General features: G+C 44.1%; 1 protein-coding gene across 3 annotated transcripts in view; it reads left to right on the plus strand.

Moving 5' to 3' along the window:
- Positions 1-16,461, plus strand: part of DESI2 (desumoylating isopeptidase 2) — a 55,745-nt gene extending 39,284 nt beyond the window's left edge. For 2 of the 3 annotated variants that reach the window (XM_044762883.2, XM_044762885.2), the window contains 3 exons: positions 1,547-1,640; positions 3,136-3,277; positions 13,026-16,461. In XM_044762883.2, coding sequence (XP_044618818.1) covers positions 1,547-1,640; positions 3,136-3,277; positions 13,026-13,259 — 470 coding nt within the window. In that variant the 3' untranslated portion in view covers positions 13,260-16,461. The remainder of the gene's footprint in view (positions 1-1,546; positions 1,641-3,135; positions 3,278-13,025) is intronic. The other variant, XM_044762887.2, reaches the window with a different exon arrangement.
- Positions 16,462-23,436: the final 6,975 nt, after the last annotated feature.

Genomic DNA, 23,436 nt, shown 5'->3' on the forward strand with positions numbered 1-23,436 from the left:
CTGCACCTACTAAATAATCCCAGAAAGCAGGGAGCTCCTGCTGAGGGTTTCGGTGGTTAGGTATTGCTGCGGGTGGGATCCCAGTCTTGGGTTTGCTCCCTTCTTTGACAAAGGTGTGTGTATTCCTCGTTAACTGAATTTGTATGGTATCTTAAAAGTTTCAAAGTGCCATCAAGGTTTGAACCACGTGACCACGCTGCTGTGAGATACATAAGTGCATGTGGCATTGTCTCCATTTTTCAGATGGAAAAAAAACAAAGTTAAAATCTGCTGAAAATCATACTGCTAGAAGAGAACTAGGACTTGAGCCCGTGTTCTTTTGTGCTAGTCCATTGTTCTTTTATCTGCCTAATCATTGATCTCATTCATAGAATGATTTAGGAATAATGAAAAACGGGGTTCAAAAGATGTCCAGGTAAGCTTAGCAAAGCTAGGGCCAAGTACATTCCTGAGAGGGAGTGACTGCTTCTTGAACAGAAGAGTAAACGGGTCTGACTTTCCTTACTATAATTGAGAAAGTTAAAATCCAGACCTAAAATCTTTGCGTGTTCAACCTGATCATCTACAATGTTTTATAAAATTCTATCATTAAGAAATTTAAAAATGTTTATTTCAAAATTGAATGCTAAACACTTATTTCTTACCTACATCATTGCTTTTTTCTGAAAGGTCTGAATCATAAGTATACTTAGTTCTGCCTTGTTCTTTCACATGCTTTGTTCTAAGACCTTTTAAGATTGTATTTAACAAATTTTAAGTGATGAGATTAATTTAAACATTTGTTTGGAGTTCTTTAAATAAGTCCACTATGATTTTTCCATTTAAATATGTAAGTATTTTATATCAGAATTACAGCCAGAAATTTCAGTTCCTTCCTGATTTGAAACCATTCTCCGTTTTTGGTTCTGGACGAGAGTTTGTGTCTGATGAGCCTGGACGGACATTCACTGTAGTACAGTAGTTGTCTCCTAGCTAAAAAACGTGCTGTGGAGAGGCTGTGTGTCTGTGTGCGTGGGTGGGTGCATGTGTTAATTTGGCAGCTTCTTTTTTCTTGAATGAGGGGACTTGAATTCAGTTTTTCAGGTTTGCTAATGTTTTACTCTTACTCAAAGATAAAACCCAAAGATAAACCAAGAGTCTTCATCCCAGGAATCATGAACACTCATCGTTATTAGACAGTCTTTCCAATAAAGTACAAGTTTGAAATTTGATCACTTTAATTTAGAAAATGGCAAAGCACTGAACTGCCCACCTCCTGGGTCTGGCGTGATAGCTAGATGGGCAAAGACTCACTCTTTCTGCCAGCGTGAGCAGCATGAATCTGGAAGTCAGGATTACCTTAAAGTGTCTTTCACTATCTGAGTTTCAGGTCTCTTGTGTCAACTGTTCTATACTAGTGATAGCTAAATGAGATTTCTTGAAAGCATTAATAAACCTAGAACTATTTAGATGGTATTATTATCCTTGTCATTTATTGAAGCGGATTCAGCATTCTGGTTAAATTTCATGTGATAAATACTAAAAATCATGAGTTTTCTCTTTTCAGAATTTGCTTATGGTGGCCATCCTTACCCCTTTTCTGGAATATTTGAAATTTCCCCAGGAAATGCTTCTGAACTAGGAGAAACATTTAAATTTAAGTAAGTAGGGAGGATAATTTTTATTACACTGTTTTAGGTGCCAAAGCTTGTTTTCAGGCATACAGAATTAACTTTGTAGATTAAAATCGAGGAAGTTAAAATGTTTCTTTAACATTGTTTTGTTGCTGACACTTTATTTTAAAACCAAGTCTGTCTAAATTGTGTAAAGATGGGAAGCGGCCAGATAAGGGGTCTAAGCTAATCTGTTGCTTCTATTCAGGAGCCATAAAAGTTATTCTGTCGACTTTAGAAATGTTTCTACCTTAGTATAACTCAGGTTCCGCTTTAGAAAAGACTCATATCTACTGTTTACTTCCCCTCAGTCTCCTGTTTGGGAGGAGATGGAGGAAAGTTTCATTGTGACCTCCCTCACATGATTAAAAATCTCTTCATTTCCCAGTGAAAGGGACACTGTTTATGATTAGCCAGGAAACTGTTGTTAAGGTGCCTGCGCTGCATGTATTGATAAAGCTAAACCGTATGGATGTGCTGTACTCTGGAGCCTTATGAGTAGTAATCAGCACTGAAAATCTGAATGCTAATAATCAAATTTCCATTCCTTAATTAAGGTTTGTATTTAAAGTGATATTTAGAATCTTAGGTTCGAGGAGCTTTAAAGAAACTTCTGAGCCCATAATAGCTAACTTGCCAAGTGAAAAATAGTGAAATGAGGTTATAATATTGAAATTCACTGTAGGGCTATACGTTTTTATCGCTACTAAGTTCATGGTTCTCTTAGCCTGTCACTAATTTGAAACATTTACACACGAGAGTGCTATAATATAGCCACCCTGAATCCATTCCTTAGGTCTCCCTTTTGGCAAGGCTACTAGGTAAAAGGATTTTCGAAGTATTTTCAGTTTTATTGGATGCTTAACTTGTATCTGATTAAAATCCTACTTTCTATTAAATAGTGTCTATTGCATTTCCAAGGTAGTAGGTTTCTTTTGAGGGGGAGGGGGTGGTGTTTGTTTTGAGGGGGTTTTTTTGGGGTTTTTTTTTGGTTTTATAAGGCTTGAAAATTCAGTTATTTGACAGTTCGTCTCATTGCAGCACAGTGGCAGATAGCTTAAAAGGTTATTTCTAAGGGAGAAGTGACCAGCCCTTTGATGACAAGTGTAATGAAGCAGGAATATTTGCACCCTCGAGCTGGTTCTCCATAATGTAACTACTAAGACATTAACTGTAAAAATAACTAATATTACATTTATAATATAATGACATTGTCTCATAAAGAAATGACATATTTTGCATTTGTATTATTCAGAAGTAGTGTACTTAAGAGTTTATTGCAGAGAAGCAGAAACTAACATATTGAAATTTTGAAAGTATCTCATTTCCCTTTTAGTCTTATTACATTAACCCTGCTTTGTTAAATCAATTGTAATATTCCTGGAAATAAGCAAGTCTTTAAGCATGCTTTTTATAAATACCTAAAACTCACACAGGTATGTTTTTTTTCTTTCTTTTTTTGTTTTTGTTTTTGTTCTTTAAGAGAAGCTGTTGTTTTAGGAAGCACTGACTTCCTAGAAGATGATATAGAAAAAATTGTAGAAGAACTGGGAAAAGAATACAAAGGCAACGCCTATCATTTGATGCATAAAAACTGCAATCACTTTTCTTCAGCTTTATCAGAGGTAAATTAAATTTTATCCTAGAAGTTTTCAAGTAAATAACATTTACTGGCCTACTTGCTGTCCCATTATATTCAATTGATTCATTTTTTTCTGACTCTTCGTGTTGTGTAAAATATGGTACTAGGTTTCTTTCTCTGATATGAATGACCTTTCCAAAGTTGGTAACTTTAGAGTCAGCACAGTTTTAAATTATAATTCTACTCATCATTTTGCAGTGGGTAGAGAGTGAGTAGAAATAGTTGTCTCTTCTTATTCTAATTAATTTTATTATAACCTGAAACTTTCACTTTAAAAGAATTAATGCCTTGGTGACTTCTGCTTCTTAGCCCCTAAGATTCCTCTTCTCTTAAATTTTAGTTGCCAGCTTGAAGTTTTTTTCCTGGCTCTTACTTATTAATAAGTAATTCATTTCTCCTATCTTGAAATTTTGTTCTACCGGCTTACCACACAGGCACTTAACTTGTCTTTTCAATTCTTGAACCCCAAGCAAAAGACCAAAAATAGATCAAAATTAAAGGACCTTAAAAAATAAAATGGAGAGAAGAAAGCAGAAGGTCGTAAAACTAGGTCTAGAGAATTAAATAGCACTTGAAACAGCTTCCCACCTTTCTGACTCTTAGCAAATGGCTGCAGTGACAGCATCAGGCCCTGCAGACCTTGTGAGAAGCGTCAAGGGGAAATGTGCTGCCTTCTCACTGAGCTCCCCCGCAGAGCTGCTGAGCTCCCCGGCCCCCTCCTCTCCCCTCGCGGCTTTCGTCGTGCAGCTTTGGACCGTTGCTGTGCTTCTCCAAGTATGTTTTGAGGACCAGCAGCAGCAGCATCACAGGAATTTGTGAAACAGGCACCCTTTCTGCACCACCACAGAGGTACTGAATCAGAATCTTCCTTTCAGCGTCATCTCAGATGATTCACATGAACCTGACGGTTGGAGAAGCACCACCAGTCTAGTGGGTCCTTTGATACCGTAGAGACGACCTAGTGATTTTCAGAGAAGAGAGAGGTGGTTCAGAGCTTTCTCGACCCTAGACATTACATTTGTAGGGATCGCATTCAGAGATCCATAGAATGTTAAAACTGGCAGGAGATTAGACAGCACTTAATCCAGTCTGCTTGTTTTACAGACAAGGAAACAGTCCCCGATTGGGGAAATGACTTATCTATCAACGGTGGTTATGGAGAACTCAGATTAGACCTTGACCTCTTAGTCCAATGCTGCTTATGCTTTATCATTCCTTCCTCTAGTTCTGATTTACCCTCTTTCCCAAATAAATTGATAGCTTTATTGAGCACCTGTAACACCACCGCAGCCCCAGTCTAACCCTGAAATCGTGTTACAGCTGGGGGCCCAAAGAGCAATTCTGGATGTCCCTGGAGCCATCTTTATAGGTCACAGTTTTCATTCTTTCCCCCATATAAGTGCTGAATTGTTAAAGAAACTGAGACTCAGAAGCTAAATGACTTAGCTAAGGCCACCCAGGTTGTTAGTGACAGAGCTGGAGACTAGAATTCTGGACAGTGAGGGGTACAAGGAGCTTTTAGTAAACCCCTTATAATCGAGGCTATTGTGAGGGGTCAAAAGTTACCTGTAGAATTAGAAAGTGAGAGATGAGTTCGAGGAGAGTTGACACGCTGGATGCTTGGCCATACTGGCCGAAGTACAGGACAAAAAGAAGGGCAGCCCACGTGATACCTTAGGCTTCTGTTCTCTCCTCCAGGCAGGAAGAGAAAAAGCCCCAAAGTTCCCAAAGTTGAACTTTGAGTGAGCCAAGAATGCTGAATGTTTGCAATGCTGTCACCTCCAAGTGAGAGGAAAAGTGGTTAAACCAGTTCCCAGGGCCAAGCAAAGTGACAGGCGGGTGGTGGGGGCACTCCGTCTGTCTTTAGCCTCGCTGCTGCTGAGGCACTCCCCATGCCAGCCAGGATCTCCCCAGACAGCTGTAACGTTGGACCTGTGAGTGCTAAATTTACTGCCACAAGTTTGAGTAAATTTGCATTGGGGAAAGAAAGGGGAAATTTTTTAATGGCTTTGTCTTTTATGATTCTTGCATCTGTGGATATCTGATAGAAATGTTTTATGCTCGAGATGATACAGCGCTCATCTTGTCAGAACGCTGCAAAGAAAGAGTGTCAATGGGACCAGCTTCCTTGCTTTTTGCTGCAGTAGGATGGATGGAAATTTAAATCCATTTAAGTATTAAAAGAAAATGTCTCCATAACTGCTGGTCTTTACTATGATTTTTTGCCTATTGCAGCCTTTGGAAAAAGAGAGACAATGTAAAAAGAGAGACAATCTCCAGATGGAAGTATACTTTTAAAGTTTTCAAAAGCAGTTTTTAGTTGCTAATGAGCTCTTGTAAAATCAGATTCTGACCCACAGAGGCTGCTGATTTTTTTCAGCCTGATGTGCGTATTTTTGAGTGGGGTCTGACAGAGGGCTTAAGAAAGCCTTGCTTATCACTTGACCTTAGAAACCTGGTTCTCTGGCCCTGCAGTCTTGGCTCTACTGCTGCCAAAGAACAGCCCTGGGCTTTCTTTGAAATCATGAATTCACTATTCCAATCGCCTGGACTTGAGTCTTAAGCTGAAACCTGACTGTGTGCTACACGCTGCTGTGTTTCAGCCTCAGCACGAGGTGGACTAAACTGAAAGCAGGGATAGGCTCAGGGGATAGGCTTCTACTTGGAACGGATGCAGATTTAGGACAGCGTGCATGGGCCCCTACACTGTAAAAACATGCATGTGGACTGAACTGTCTGGGTCGCTTGCAGGTCTACATAGGAAAGGAGTTTTTTGTCTGCTGCAACCATCTGAATCAAGCTGCTGATCAGCTCTGTATTTCTAATATCGAGACTGATTGCATTCCTAATGTGATTTTTGCCAAAAGCTGTGAGTTGGGAGAAAGCACATCACCAGGACTGTGACCCCTCTGCCTACGCTTGACGGATCCTGCTCCCCCCTCCCTCTCCGGGATGATTCACTGCAGTTCACTTAATGACTTCCTGAATTAGTTGCGGTTTGCAGCAATGGACCAGGAGCCTAACTCAACTTCTCCCACCCTTTTCCTGGTGCACGCACCTTAGTTAGGCAGTTTGGTTACTAAATGCAGCTGTCCCGGAAACAGAATGCTCTTTTCTAGGCTGTTCACTAGATAAATGATCAGGATACAGGAGTGGGTGGCTGTATAAACCCATTTTGAAATTTTCTGAAAACCCGGGATTTAATCCTGACCGATGTCTAATATGATATGATTCCTAGCAGTTAGGTCTTGCTTGAAGGCAGGGATACGTTCCGAGAAACGTGTTGTTCATTGATTTTGTCACTATGCGAACATCGTAGAGTGCGCTTACACAGACCTGGATGGTATGGCCTACTACACACCTAGGCTGTGTGGTACTGATCTTCTGGGACCACCATCATATATGCAGTCTATCGTTGACCAAAATGTCCCTATGCAGTGCGTGACTGTACTGCCTTTTTCCTCTTTCTGAAGAAAAACCTCACATTCTGCCTTTCTAAGCTGCTGCAAGCATTTTGAATTCAAACAGGCCTATAAGCAAACAGACAGTGCTGAGCAAGAGACAGCAGAGGGTGGCCCCAGCTCTTGCACTTTCCACATAGAACACCTGCAGATGTCTTCCATACTGATGAGGCTGACAGCCTGCTGTCATGGACAAACAGAACTGTTTGACACTGACGGCCTTCCGGCAGTCCCTCTGAAACCAAGATTCAACTCATTTTTCAGACTAGATTGGAAACCCTAGAGCAGAAAGCCCTGTCTTAGTCCGTTTAGGCTGCTATCACAAAATACCATGGACGGGGTGGCTTATCAACAATGAAAATTAACTTCTCCAGTTCTGGAGGCTGGGGACGCCACGCGCTAGCAGATTTTGGTGTCTGGAGAGGGTCTGCTTCCTGGTTCATAGGCCATCTTCTTGTGTGCTCAGATGGTGGAAGGGGTGAGGGAGCTCTCAGCTCTCTTTTATAAGGACACTAATGCCGTTCATGAGGGCTCAGCCGTCATGACCTCACTCACCTTCCAAAGGCCCCACTTCCAAATACCATCACATTAGGAGTTAGGATTTCAACATGAATTTTGAGGGGACACATATTCCGTCTGTAGCAGGCCCCACAGTGCTCACTCACAGTGGGAAAGCACGTTGGGGGCCCTTTTAACTTGTACTGCCTGATGTGTGCGATGCCTGGGGTGCCCTTACATTGTGAACTCAGTGTGCCTTTTGGGATTTTCCTGCTTTTGTGTGCTCCCTGACTATCAGTGACATTGCCTCAGCCCTGAAAATCCTTCAGGTCAACTTCAGTTTACCGGCTAGAGTTGTGCTGTGCCTAAATTGATGCCGCAGGCCAGATACAGAAGGTTCACACCAAAACTTAAGGAGGAAGCCACCTGACTTTCTAAAATAAAGCTTGATGGTTAATGGTATTTGTTTTAACTGGTTAAGTCCAGGACCCCTGAAGGCTATAACTCACATCAGTATTTCAGGTTGGTCTCCTGCTGCCTGGGGTCCTTTGGTCATTTTTGCTGTGAGAACAGCTTGGCCAAGGGGGTAGACTGTGCAAAAAAATCAGCAAAACAGGCCTGAGGCTGCTGCTTACAAAGTCGGCCTTGGGTGGCATGTGAGAACTGGGCTTCACAGGAGGGTTCCCGCCATTCCCGAAGCGGGTAGGAGGGGCTCACTGTGCCTAGCCTGTTTGTTCAAACAGTGTGATCTGTGCTAAGTACTCACTTGGTTCTGAGAATCTAAAATTTTCGTACATGCTAAGGAGGGGGTACCTGCATGACCAGGCCCAAATAAAGAGCCTAGACCCTGGCTCTCTAATGAGCTGCTCTAGTAGACATTTCACACTTGTTGTCACAACTTTTTAGTGGAGTAATTAAGTGTGTCCTGTGTGACTCCACCAGGAGAGGACCTTGGAAGTCTTGTGCCTTGCTTGGGCTTGCCCCTGCACCTTTCCCTTGCTGACTTCGTTTTGTATCCTTTCACTGTAATAGATCGTGGCTGTGACTACAGCTGTATGCCCCTGACACAGTCCCCTAGCATTCCCCAAAGCTAACCAATTTTTTTTTAATTTAGTCTCATTATGGATTTCCCCTCCTTCCCAGATTTAAAAATATTTGATATGTTTCAGTTTGGTACAGTTAGTATTCTTGTCCTATCTTTGATGAATGGGAGCCTCTTTAAGTTGGTTCCTGAGTCTTTTGATATGGCCCTAATAATATTTGATTTTTGTTTTTTGGTATGGCAGAATGTTCCAGGCTCATCTATATGTTGCGTACCTCAGAACTTTTTTTTTTTCTAATAGGAAACATTTAGAAACCTTAATCTGGACATTAGGGTTGCTCATTGCTACTGACCTGATATGGTTCTAGATCTCTTTTTTCCCAGGGACAGAGCTAGGATGTTTTTTTACAGGTTCACGGTGACGTTTCACCTTCAGCTTCAGGCTGTAGGATTTTTAGTTAAGCTCATCCACAGTGTGTCTGATTCTCTGCCCCGGGTGTAAAATCCCGGTTCTCAACAACAGCGTGATACTCGTTTGTTTTATCCTTCTGTACCTAAAACAGCCTTAAAATAGCATGTCACCAGTGCAACCAGCAATGTGATGACAGGAAAGTTGAAGTTCGCGGCAGTTCTTTCTGTCTTTAGAGTGTGGCTCAACAGAGATAACAGTGTTTCACAGTTAACTGGAATAATTTCTGTGTGGTTATGCCACCAACTCAGTACACAGTTAGGGCCCTCCGTTTCATTTATCCTTTTTTTGGTTGGGTGACGGGGCTGTGTTTTTGTTCAGTTTAATTTTGTGTTTTATAAAATCTTTCTTTCCATGGTTCCAAACTCAAATCTAAAAAAACAAAATGTGTTTATGGACGTCTAGCTTCTACACATCCACTGCCCTCTACCCTTCTTCCTTGGCCTCTAGAACTGTAAGAGAAAAAACATGAGTTGTTTTCAGTCCCTGAGTTTCTGGTAATCTGTTAAAGCAGCCATGGGGAGTCAATGCAGATGTCGGTCTTGGCCTCATGACCTAACTCCCTTCCAGAGCAGGATGGAAGTGGGGTGCTGCTGTAAGAAATACCTAAAAAGCTGGAAGTAGCTTTGGAATTAGGTGCTAGAGAAAAGCTGGAGCAATTTTGAGGAGGTATTGATAGAGGAAGCCTAGATTACCTTGAACAGACAGTTAATAGAAATAGAGGTATAAAAGGTGCTACCGGCAAAGGCTGAGAAGGAGATGAGGAACATGCTGCTGGAAACTGGAGGAAAGGGAGTCTTTGTGATATAGTGACAAAAGCTTAGCTGGATTTTATCCTACAGTTATATGGAAAGCAGAACCTAAGCAATAAACTTGGATATTTAGCTAAGGAGATTTCCAAGCAAAGTCTTGAAGATGTGGCCTGGCTTCTTCTTGCTGCTTATAGTAAAACATGAGAAGAAAGATAAATTGAGGGAAGAACTGTCAATGAAAAAGGAATCAGCACTTGATGATTCTGGAATTTCTCAGCCTACCCAGATTGCAGAAGATGCTAAAATTAGGAGCTTTACTGTTAGGAAAGCTCACTGTGGAGAGAAGGCCAAGGGTAGGACTGGGTCACTGTTTGCTGCTGCTGCACATTGTAAACATGCGGCTCACTGGTCCTTTCAGCCACCTCAGCAGAAGCCAGGAATCGAAGTAAGATTTCTCAGGGAAGATCTGTGGAGGAAGCTCTGGTCTAATAGTGAATCTCATGGCTACACAGGAGACTCACAGCATTTTTGAGGGTGTCGTATTAGCAGAAGCACAGCTTGGACTGAAAGGGACAGAGAGAGGACAGATGCTCTTGGAGTCCCAAAGTTCTACAGGCAGGAGAAAAGGATAACCTGAAGGTTCCACAAGGCAGAACTGAGGGCCACAGAGGAGGACGCCCAGGCCTTGAAACCTAATGGAGGTTGCCCAGTCAGATTTCACCATTGCTCGGAGCTAGTGATTCCTTTCTTCCTTCCATGTCCTCGCTTTTGGAATGGGAATGTTTTTAAGTTATTCTGTGCCTGTCCACCAGTATAGCTTAGGGACATCCTATACACACTTTCCTCTGCTTTGCTTTTTTCACTTAACAGTGTATCCTGGAGTTCATGCTGTAGCAGTATGTAGAGAGATTCCTCATTTTTTTTCACAGCTGAATAGTCCTCATGGGGATGTATCAAAATGTTTTCAACCACTTTCCTACTGATCACATTTGGGTTATTTTTAGTCTTTTGCTGTTTACAAAAAGTGCTGTAATGAATAATCCTGTGCATACCTCTTTTCATATTTTTGCCAGTGTGTCTCTGGGATAGAGTCCTAGAAGAGGGATTAATTACTAAGTTGAAGCTTAAATGCAGCAATAATTTTGCTACATAAACCACATATTTTTTGACCACTACCCACAGTAAGAAATAGATTTTACATCATGACCCAGTATATACACACATTTATGCATAACTAAAACAAGTGTCACAATTATGCGATTACCTGCAATCTGTTTCATTTTAAAAATCCCAGGGGCTGGCCCAGTGGTGTAGTGGTCAGGTTCATGCACTCCACTTTGGCAGCCCAGGGTTCACGGGTTTGGATCCCAGGTGTGGACCTACACACCGCTCATCAAGCCACACTATGGCAGCATCCCACATAAAATAGAGGAAGACTGGCATAAATCTTAGCTCAGGGACAATCTTCCTCACCAAAAAAAAAAAAAGAAAAAATTCAAGTTACAATGCTGAATGGCCTGCTAATGGATCTTGACTGAAAGTTTAAAAGACCTTGGCGTCATTGAGGATTACCATGCTTTTTCTGAAAGGGCCATATAGTAAATATTTTAGGCTTGTGGACTGTTCATGGACTCGTCTCTGCCTCTGCCGTTGTAGCCCAGGAAGCATAGGCAATGAATAACTGCATGGGCGTGGCTGTGTTTTAATAAAGTGTTATCTACAAAACAGATGGCTTTAGTTGACAGAGTTCTGCTGTAGGTTAATCAAGCCATACCCCCACGGATTGGGATGAAGTCAGCTTCCCTTAAAGCACATGGATATGTGGAGGAGGGTAAATTACTGAATAAGGTCAGGATTTAGGAAGTGGAAAGAGGGAAAGGCTGTCAAGTAGTCCACATTAGCTCCTAATTAACCTGTCTTCCTGGTCATTGCTCCGTGGTTCACCTGCAGACATCCCTGAATACGTCTTGGGTGTAAATACAGCGTTATCCTTGTTTGCCTGTGCATTTAGCGTAGGCAGATGGGGAGAGGATCACTGGGTCCTTGCGGCTTCCCCCAGATCTAGAGCCCGTACACATACTGCAAGTATTTTTAAGTACTGTCTGCCTCTCTCTGCCCCCAGGCTGATTAATCAGAAATGATCAACACATGCCGCCTTCCCTCAGGTGAGACCATCTCACTTGCCCTTTAGTTAAGACAGACAGAGAATATTAATGTCAATATAACCATTAAGGTTTAGGGCTGAACCTTTAGGAAGAAAATTTATGTTTCTTGATTATAGGTGCTGGCTTATATACATATTAGCTGATTTGGGGCCGTAGGATACTTTGAAACCTCTTCTGAAGTCATCAACTAAGATAAGATAGATGGTACTTCCAGATCACATGCTCATAATCTTTGACAGGATCAGAGGCAAAAACGCCAAAGGGACAGCAGAGCTTGGACTCAGCTAAGCCCAGTGTTGCTGCAGAAGGGAAAGAGAGTAATAAAGAGTAAAGTCAGTATTAAAGACCCAGTTCTTACTAGTGCATACAGGGAAAGGATGCAGAGTCGGGGTGGTGGGGGAGGGGGCCCTTAGGGGCCTAAGGACAGGGTAAGGGCGGGAGGTGGGCGAGGAGCTGCAGCACATCGACAGCTGGGAGGGATCCCTCCTGGCCCCCATTTCTGCCTGTCACGCTCAGCAGGCTTTCGTGCCTTGTTCTGACCACAGCCCCACTTGTGCAACAGTCACAAAGCCAGGTCTTCGTCTGGGAAGGTGCTTCTTCACCAGTATGAGCTCCTTGGCAAAAGTGGTTCAAGGGCAGAGGAAAGGGGTAAAATGCAGGCCAGGAAAAATGGAGTGATAGGGGGCCAGTCCCCGTGGCCTAGTTAAGTCTGGTGCGCTCCACTTTGGCAGCCCAACTTTGTTCCTGGGCACAGGAACACCACTCATCTGTCAGTGGCCATGCTGTGGAGGCAGCTCACATACGAAAAGAGGAAGATAAGCAGCAGATGTTAGCTCAGGGCAAATCTTCCTCAGCAAAAAAGCCAAAAAGAGAATGGAATGATAGAGACTGGAGGGAAGCAGGAAAGAATCTTTGAAAAAGGAGAACTCACAGATAGCAAAAAAATCTAAGATTGACTGCTCCAACTGCTTGAACTTCTGTTACTGTAATAATATCTTGTGTTAACAAGAGTCTTTTCTTCTGTATTGTTCAAAGTACTTTTACATGCGTCTGAAAGCAATCAAGAGGATCAAAGAAGAAAGCCAAGTGAAACTAGCTTGATTTTACACATGTCAAAAGTAAGCAAGTTGACAAGGTCTTCAGAAAGGAAGGAATGGGGCCGACACTAGGGCCCAGGCTCCTGAGTTGGGAACTGCTTGTAAACCAAGGGCCTGAAAAAACCACCAAAGGCCAGTGTGCAGTGGCCTTTCTAGACCTCCGCCTCCCTCCCCCGCCCCCACTCCTTGGCGGTGGGCCAGATAAGCTTACCCTCCTACCTGATAGAAAACTCTTTCTCCTCTGCAGATTCTTTGTGGGAAGGAGATTCCGCGCTGGATCAATCGACTGGCCTACTTCAGCTCCTGTATACCCTTCCTACAGAGTTGCCTCCCAAAGGAGTGGCTCACTCCTGCAGCCCTGCAGTCCAGCGTCAGCCAGGAGCTCCAGGATGAACTGGAGGAAGCGGAGGACGCGGCCGCATCGGCTCCCATGGCGAGCACAGCAGCGGGCTCCAGACCCGGGCGCCACACTAAGCTATAAATGTCTCCAAAGTCACACATTCAGAACTGTCTCTGGCAGTTGAGTATCACGAGAGAAAAGTAAAACAGTAAGCGTCCTTTGGATATTTTGTATGCAAAGATGGCTCTCCCCCAAATCCCAGTTTTTCAGCTCAGGATTATATTTGTAATCAAAAGAATCACTTGGCGCAGGAGGGAGAACTTTATATGAAGCGGCCCTCTTTTTTTACCCACTTGTAAATTTGGATTTACTTCCTCTGTTTTTATACAAGCTCTGTTAAGTTATGTTTACAGTATTTTGTATCGCTGTTTACAAATCTTGCATGGACTCCTGCCACCGTGAAAGAAGAAAATCTTCATGTCTTCAAAAACTAGGCAGGTAATCTTTCTACACTTCCAACAATTCCCCGAGCTGTGGCATTAAATAATAGGCACACACAAGCACGGTTACAGTCACCGTCACCTGCTTAAGAATGGTCCTCTGGGTTTGTGTGTGTTGTTAACGTTTTGGCACTAGGATGCAGGGCGGTGAAGCAGCACACACACAGCCCTGCAGGCTTGGGACCTCAGCCTGCATGGGAGGTGGCCCGGCCCTGGGCCTCGTTCCTCTTAGCACTCCTTCCCACTCTGAGTAGCACATCCCCCGAGGTCCCGTTGAGCGGTGACTTTCATCCCAGATATCCATCTCCTAGGCAGGGTGGCACATTCTTGTGTCTGTCTGGTTTTGATGCCTCTGATTCTGTAATTAGGATGTTTTTCGTTAAAGATGTTCTTGCTAGTAACGAGTGTTTTGCACATGTGTTGGGAGCTTCATTTTTATCGTAATACATATTGTATCCTCCCTGCTCAGGATTTTGTTGACAGGGTAGGGATGTTCTATGTGGTAGCCCTCTGAGTAGCAGTGTGAGTTGACATTCAACTGCTTTTTAACTATTCAGGCTACCTTTTATACTACACCTTGAAAACTAGAGTCTAAAGTAACACTCTCCAAAAAGATACTTTGATATTTCACACATTTTCTGTACCGTATCAGAAAGCGTATGTTGGAGTTTGTCAGTTTGTTATGGGAGTAGTTTCACCTCATCACGGGAAGTGGCGTCTCATTGACCTCTTGTTGAAAACCATATTTGTGTGTCCTAAAATTCATCTTTTTCTGTTCTCTCAAATATGTGTCTCTTACATAACATACTCTAAGAATGGAATTGTCCCCACAGATGAGTCCTTGTTGGCAGAGAACCTTTCTACTCACGTCTACTCCCAGTTTGGCCCTTGGATGTAAGAACCCAGTCATTACATGTCAGATTCACTTCTTCTGCCTTAAGAATGAATGTCCTACGTAAAATATTGGATGCAGTGTATAAATTATCCAAGGCAGTGACTTCAGCTTTATATATATTGGTAGTTTTAAGGTCATTTACTTTTATTTAAACTTCTAGATCGGACTGTTTGCTATTGCTCTTTGTAGAGATACATATCTTTCAGTAAACTACATTTTTAACTTTTCCATAAGCAGATTTTGGTTCGTTTTATCAACATAAGCACACCCTGTTTATATGGGAAATAAACCTTGGGTCTAAGCATTGACCTGAGGAAAATGAAGCCACTGAACCTAATGATGCTTCTGACTGTTCTGTTTCTGGAGAGGAAGGCCTTTACAAAGGATTCCCAGTTCTTTAGGGAGCAGAGCACTTGTTTTAAGAGATGTGACAGAGAAGAAAGGAATAGATGATCTTTATGAAAGTTAACTTTCTTTAGGTCTAAAAATGAGATTCAAAATTCAGACTCTAGTAGTGAATTTGTTCACTAAAAGAAGGGTCTTATCACCAAAACCCAGGTTTGTGAACAGTGTTTGATGCAGTTTGCTTGGGATTTTTTTTTAATAATGTAGGGGACCACTTTTTTCTAATCCATTAAAATGCACGTGATTTAAATGTGGGCTGTTGACACCCATGAAGGAGTGCCATTAGTTGGACATTTCAGGTGAAAAGCCAGGAACATCCCATGTGTGCTTATCCAGAATCCACCTCAGCACACAAATGATTTTATTGTTATTTTGTTGTATTTACTTTGATCTGCAGCATTTGGAGTTCAAAAATAGCATAAAGGGTCCTAGTAGAAATAAGTAGTGACCTAAGGCCAATTATCATACTGACCATCAGCAGGTAGAATCCTGGCCATGAGATTGCTTGCAATCTGATGCTACCTGAAGTTGAGAAATAAATGTCTTTACTTTAGAAAATCTCGTTTAAGTCAGTTCCTTCTCTACAATTCAAAATTGAGAAGGAATTTAATTAACTAGCATTTAACCAGCCTTTTCTTGCCCTTGGAGGACAGGAATCTTGTTCTCAACCTGATCTGTGTTAAGAAAAGTCCTTTATCAAAAGTCTAGTCCCTGAGATAGATGCAATATGATGAGTCAGGTATTCTTTGTAGTTGTAACCAAGCAAAACATGCTTCTCACGGTGGGTTGGACAGTAATACAGTGCTAGAATGTCAGAAGCTGCAAGTTTCTACTGTTAGTTTTCGATGCCCGGAAGGGTTTTTTTCAACTCTAAGAAAGGGGCCTCAGCTTTGGAACGTGTGGCCTGTGGGCTTGCAGGCAGCGCTGATGCCTGAGCTCAGCCGCACAGCACTCGTGCGAGTCCCTACACCAGCATTTGTGCAGAGCAGGGCTCTGGATCAGCCGGCTGCCGGCGCTGCGTGCAAGGGGAGGCGCAGCATGCGGACAGCCGGACTCTGTCTCCACGGCTGCTTCCAGCACGAAGCAGGCAGAAACACTTTCACTGCTTCAGGGTTCCGGTCTGTCTCTTTCTCATGGCTCTATTCCTGTGAGATACTCTGTCATTTTGATACAGGCTCTATTTTCTTTCACTGACTAAGTTTGAAAGACTTGGGTTTTGTTTAGCACGCTGGCCATGCTGCCGCTGTACCCTTCTCTTCAGTATGGTCTTAGAGTGCAGCTCAGTTATTAGACTTCTGTTGTCGACTCAGTCAGTACACACACATCTTCCTTGTTTGAAAGGTGTTACAGCTGTTACAGAATCTTCATGAACCTGAAGATAATTTCTTGTGAAGCTGTATGCAAATGTACTGTCATTCATAGTGTTTTATATAAAAAATACCAGGAATCTTCACTTTTGCTACCTTGATATAGCATTGGGCTATCTATCATGTTAACAACATTGAAATACATCAATTTATTAAAAAAATACTTTTATAAGAAATGTTTTACAGTGCTTTCTGACCTCTGGGAGACTGCAACTGTTATGTATCTGTGTTGGGGGCTGGGAGGTTATTTTTAAAACCCAATATTCCTCTTGTACTCACACGTACATTGACTCACGTGTACTCCTCTTGAGGTCAAGTCCATGGGACAACTCCTGAGCTGCCACAGAGCATAACCACACCCCCTCACAGGCAGTGGGTGCCAGCCCCTGCTTCTGGGGAAGGGAGGAGATGCCCTCTCTTCCCTGCCTGGGAGCGCAGAGACCCGCAGAGGAATAGCCCCGCTGGAGCACTGGCGCACACCCCGCAGCCCCGTCTCATGCTACAAGCAGGAGCCTGGGTGCCCGGCTCCGATTCCTGCAAACACGAGCTTCTGCTTAGCGGACCCTTCCCCCTTCTCCACTGGCCTCTATGTACCTAGCTGAGGAATCGTTCCCTCTACTAATTCAGAAACTTCTCTTGAATTAACTGTTGTTCAGTAAATGACGGCGGTCTTTCGCGGTCTCTCAGTGCCTGTCCACTCTGCTAAGTAGGAATGATCCACCGCTCTTTGTTCTCACTCAAGGCCAGGAACCAAAGGGGGACTCCCCCCGGGTCTAAGTAGGCTCCTAACAAGGGGGTCACAAGCTCAGATCTGGAGAAGCAACTGGTCTTGCCTGTAGAAAAGATGACAAATATACTGAGGGACAGCCGTCTTCCTTTTTTCCCTTATCTGCTCCTGCTTCTCACCCAGATGCTGGCCTTCTTCTAAATTTGCAGGAGTCTGTGCTAATAAAGATTAACGGCTTCCTGCTCCACTTTCTGAGAGGTGAATTAGAGGCAGGCAGCTACTTATTTCCTTATGGATTCGAGCCCAGAGAACTGCTGAGCCCTCTCAAGCTTCTCCCTTTGATCCCTTCCCCCAAAGGAAAATCCCACAGAGGATCCGACCTTGACCCTACGCCCAGAAGTGTGAAGGCTCCTTGTCAAGGCAGGGGCAAGCTGAGGGAAGTTAAGAAGGGCCTCTCTCCATGTGGTCGAGGAGGCCTTCACTTCCAGACAGGCTGGGCGGGCGCGCCTGTCCCCTGCAGCCGTGCCTGGGCTAGAAGGGCTTTCGTGGTCCCACGCAGGAACGTGCCACTGCTAGGCTATCTCCCCTGAGCTCCTCCCTGACCCCTGACCCCTCACATGGGAATGGTTGCCAGTTCTACTAAACGCTCTTGCCACTCACTGGTCCTCAGGGAAGCCACTGGGTGCCAAGCTCTTTCCTTCACACCCCTGACTCCCACTGACCAGTGGGACTTAGTGCCTGGGCAGCCTTCAGGTGCTTCTGAGGCTGCAGCCATGCAGAGGGAGCCACGTGCCTCAAGAGGCTGTCAGAGCCTTGGAGACAAGCAGACCAGGGCTGGGGTTACCAGTCAGTAAGCCAGACTCCTGGAGCGGGGGTCAGGCCTGCTCTGCCCACTCTGCCCTGGAAAAGGCGGAAGCACTGGGGAGGGCAGTGACAAACTAGTCTATGCAGGACCCTCAGGGTAGGAGGCCAGTGATAATCCACCCGAAAAGGTACAGAGGTTTTCAGATCACAAAACTGAAATAAGAAAGACTACTGGAGCCAGGGCTGCCAGACTCTGGCCTAAACAAAGAGAAGACGACTCTCAGGCCTTGTCCTCCCCCAGGATCAGTGAGCGGCTGCTGTGCCTCCTGGAGGGCAGTCAATAATCCACAGAAGGCCGGTGTCCCCACAAATGTGCTTTATGTTGTCACCTTCAGTCTGGGAAGACAGTGGGTTTTGTGGACAAGATGGAGGAGAAAAAGAAATCTCACTGTAGTCCTCCTGTGTGCTCCTTGGGCTGTTCTGGGTACCTTAGTCGCATTATTTCACTATCACAACAGGGGGGCCTTAGTCCCATGTTACACAGACAAGTGAGCGGTTCAGTTATTAGCACAAGACCACACAGGTGGCACAGGAAAAGCCCGTATGTGAACCCAGCCAGTTGCAAACCTACTCTCCCTTCGAGCATACTGCTTTTCTGAGACAGAGAATCCCAGACCCACGCCATACCTGCCGAATCAGAATCAGCGTCTTAACAAGATTCCCAGGGGTTTACGGATACATGAAAGTTTGAGAAGCACTGCTCTATTCCATAGGACGCGATTCTGTACGATTCAAGCCTACTCTGCGCATAGAAATGAGAATTTCCTAGATGACACGTGGATGTCTGAAGGACCTGGGAGTAGCCTCCCCTCCAAAATTCAGGAGAGGTGTGATGCGAGTTTCTAAATGTTTCCTGGGTTTGTCTGAATCCATATACGCTGCCCTTTGCGATTGCTACAGGGAGCAGTTCCCAGGGAGCCCGTGCTGCAGGCACTAAGGATTCTGCACTACTGTGAACTGACTATCCGCCTTCCTGTGAGAGGGCGCCAGGGCTCCACCCATCTTGGGGCATCCCCACTGATTGGCTTCAGTCGTCTTCAGAACACCAAGCTCTTGGGTGATCCATCCCCGGATCCTCATCCCCAGCTGCTCTGAGTGCCCCCATCTGACCAGCCCTGCTCTTCATCCTTCCTGCCCTCCTTCCAGGGGACCCCCCATAGCCTCCACTTTTTCAGTTGCTTCCCTCTCTGCTTTGTCTGAAACCCACGGTCGCTCCCTCAGGGTTTGCGCCCTCCAGCTCCCATTGCTGCTTCCAAATAATTTCCCCTCTTTCCTTCCAAACCTCCAGCTCCACCGACCCTGTGCGCTCCAGTTCTGCCAGCTGCTCCCCTCATCGCTGTCATCTGCTCTCTCTCTTCCCGCGGTCTTCCTCCACCCTTTTCCTGTCATCATTGTCAGTGACTTCGAGCTCACACAGATGACTCCTCCAACATCCTCGCCCATGGGTGCTGCTGAGCCAGGGCTCTGTTGCCATTTCGCGTAGGACAGTTCCTCGAGCCAGACAGTCCTCCCATTACAAGACATGGCATCTCTGCTCCCTGTCCACTGATCGCCGGCATTTTACCCCCTCCACAGTCCCTGCCACACCAAAGGTCCTCACACATTTTGCCCCCAGGGGGTAGACAGGCCTGTCCTCGATTGAGAACCACTGTCAGTTTCAGTCTCTTGATCTCCTCACTTCCACCATGCACGCAAACCTGACTGGTCATCGCCAGTCACGGAACGACTGCTGACATCTTCATTCAAGCCTCTGACCACTGCCTCCCCTCCTGGCTCACCATGTCACACACACCGCAACGAGTCTGGCCCAGCAAGACCCCAAATCCATTAAACCCGGTGCTTGTTTAACTAAGATCACTCCCTCCCCATCTTCATTTTTCTCCTGACCCAACCTAAACTCCATGGTTAATAAATCCATTCCTTCTCAGGATCCTCAACTTCTGTGCCCCTTTCTGCCTACATCATCCTGGCCTGTTCCTCTCTGGTCTGTGCCTGATCAGCTGACTGTTACTGGAGCAAAATCACCAACTGGGCAGACTGCTTTTATCTCATCGCTCCTGTCCGTCAGTTCTCCCTCCTACTGTGTGTCTCCTTTACCTTCACACAGAACACTTCACTTCTGACGCTTCTGGGCACCAAATGTGTAGGGGTTTTCCCTACACCAGGCAATTCTCCATGACACCAGCTGGGTGTCCTACATTTCAACTCAATTCTGACACTATCTACCTGGAGATAGCGTCGCATCCACAGGTTAAAGTCGGTCCCGCACATCTGCGCCCCACTTCAGATGCCGATAGTAAGTAGTACATCACCAGGTTACCAACTTGGCTACAAATCAGAGTTTCCCAGGACTCCCTCCTCAGGTTGAATTATTTGCTAGAGGTGCTCACAGAACTCAGGGGAACACTTACATTTACCAGTTTATTAAAGGATATGATAAAGGATGCAGATGAACAGCCAGGTGAAGAGACACAGGGTGAGGTCCGGGAGGGTCCCGAGCTCAGGAGCTTCTGCCCCTGTGGAGTTGGGCACGTCACCCTCCCGGTACCTGGATGTGTTCAGCCACCCAGAAGCTCTCCAAACTCCCACCACTGGGATTCTAGAAAGGCCCCATCATGTAGGCGAGATCAATCATTAATGTCATTTCCAGCTCCTCTTCCCACTCTGGAGGATGGGGGTTGGGGCTAAAAATTCCAAGCTTCTAATCAGGGCTTGGTCTTTCTGGCAACCAGCCCCTACCCAGAAGCCCGCCCAGAGATGCTCCCTTAGAACAAGAGATCCTCCTACTGCTCTTCTTACTTAGGAATTTACAAGGATTTCAGGGGTTCTGTGTCAGGGATGGGGTCAAAGTCCAAATGTTAGACCAAGACATCCTCTTATCATTCAGAAAATTACAAGTATTTTAGGAGCTCTGTGCCGGGAAGCGGGGGCAGAGACCAATATCTATATTTTCTATTAACTCACAACCTCCAATGTCCCAATTTACAAACTCACCTGAATTTGTACCCAGAGTCACTGTCCTGTTACAATGGGGAAAGATCCCTGTGTTTTCAAAGGCCAACCCCTCCCTTGTCGCTGAGTCCCACCCTCTCTCACCTCTCAAGGACTTGCCCCAACATTATTCCTTCTCTCCGTGGTGACATCATTTCCCTTTCTGCACTGGATCATTCCTACAGGCATGAAACGTGTCCCACTGTTTCTCAGCTGAAAACAGAAACCAAAACCAAACCGACCGCCCTTGCCTCCCCGGTCTGTGGCCGCGCAGCATCTCTTTCCCTCCACAGCAAAAGTTGTGCGCCTCCACATCCCCTTCACTCTCCTGGATGCCGTCTTTAGTGTGGAATATGTATATATGAAAGAGTATGTAAGATGTATGCGTGCAGTTTAAAGGATAATAAAATGAACACCTCCCTGAACCCACCACCCACCTTAAAAAACAGACTGCAAGCAGGACCGCCGAAGCACCATCTAGCTCCCCAGTGGCTTCCTCTTCCCACCGCTGCAGAGATAACCCATATCCTGAACGCCGTATTAATCATGCCTTTGCTTTATGGTTTGAACACCCACATATGCATCCCTAGATAATATATTATCTAATTTTGCCCTTTTTTTGAACTTTATATAAATGGAATCACATTATATGTGTTCTATAATTTCTTTAAATTCTATTTTTCTTTTCTTGGTGAGGAAGATTGGCTCTGAGCTAGTAATTGTTGCCAATCTTCCTCTTTTTTTTTTTTCTCCTCAAAGCCCCAGTACGTAGTTGTATATCCTAGTTGTAAGTTATTCTAGTTCTTCTCTGTGGGATGCCACCACAGCATGGCTTGATGAGCAGATCCTCCACCCAGGATCTGAACCCCGGGTTGCCAAAGCAGAGTGCACGAACTTAACCACTCAGCCATGGGGCTGGCCCCCTAAATTCTATATTTTTAAATTCATGTATATTAATGGGTGTAGTTATAGATCATTAATTTTCACTGCTGTATAGTATTCTGTTATATTAAATATACCACCGCTCATCAAGCCATGGTGAGGCAGCGTCCCACATGCCACAAGAGGAAGGACCCACAACTAAAAATATACAACTGTGTACCAGGGGGCTTTGGGGAGAAAAAGGAAAAATAAAATGCTTAAATAAATAAACCATAATTTTATTTATATATTCTAATTTTAATAACATTTGGGCTATTTTCAGTTTATTTCTATTATGAGCAATACTTCTATGAATATTATAATGCATACCTCCTGCTGCAGATGTAAAGATTTCTCTAGGGGAAATTGCTAGGTTGGAGGGAATTGTTTATTCAACTTTATTAATGTAGAAAAAACAGAGTACTCTTCTTATGATACTTTTATTAAATAAAATCCTATTCAGCCATCTCTCCATGTGCTAATCAGACAGAGCTCCACAGGCTAGTTATTTTCTTATACTGTCATATAACGAAATTTCAGAACCCGGCCTTGAGAAATATTTTTTCTTTATTAACTCAAAGAGTGAAAGAGATGAGAACTGTGCCCTCCTCCCACACTGCCACAAGGAAGGATAGCACTCAACATGACAAACGTAGTTCAAAGAATCTGGTTGATTGGGTTAGTAACTTTCAACAGAATATGTCTTGTTCTCCTATGCAAAGTGGATACATGCATATTCATCACTATTCGCAACTCTGTCTGAGCAGCAGCGTCTTGTTAGCCTCCTATAACTTTAGAAATTGTTGCCGCGTCCTGTGAAAATAACCTCCAGAAAAACGTATATCTGGCTGCTTGTCTTACTTGATAATTCACTGAATTATAATGTAAATGACGTCTCAGTATTCCTAAAGGTTATAGATACTAGTGCTTGATAGACACTTGAACATTTTCTCTTACAGATAGAAGAGGGTCGTGGCACTTTTCTCTCATGTGCATGAGGGAAAATTCAAAGCCCCTGCTAAAGATATTGTTTGACAAATAATCTGAAAGTCCTGGTGTCCTCTTGTCGACACTGAGTAATCAAAATTGTTTTCCACAGTGGCTGCAACACCCTCACTCCCCTGGCAGGGATTTCTGTTGCCATTGCTCCACTCCCTTGCCAGTGCTTGATGTGGGCTCACTCTGTGCTGTTTGCCAATCTGGTCACAGGAATTGGCATCTGGCTGTGCTGTTGATTTGCCTTTTCCTGATTATTAATAAGACTGAGAATCTTCATATGGTTCTGGGCCATTTAAGTTTCCTCTTCTGTGAAATGTCCCTTCTATTTTTGCCTCTTTTTCTATTAGGTTATTTATCTTTTTCTTGCTGATTTCTAGGAAACATTTACATATGCTGGCTACTAACCTTTGACAATTCTATGTGCTACAAATATTTTCTCCCAGTTTGAGACTTGTCTTTCCACTGTCATTAAGGTATGTTTTGATAAACAGAAGTTCGTTTTAAAGTAGTCAAAAATATCAGTATTTTTCTCGATGGCAAATATTTTTTGTATTTTAAGAAATCCATCTTTCCCCCTAAATTGTAAAGATAGTCTCCCACATTTTTTTCTAAATATTTTAATGTTTGCTTTTTTTTGCATTTAAGTCTT

The sequence above is a fragment of the Equus asinus genome, chromosome 30 (assembly GCF_041296235.1).
Source record: "Equus asinus isolate D_3611 breed Donkey chromosome 30, EquAss-T2T_v2, whole genome shotgun sequence".
Taxonomy (NCBI): Eukaryota; Metazoa; Chordata; class Mammalia; order Perissodactyla; family Equidae; genus Equus; species Equus asinus.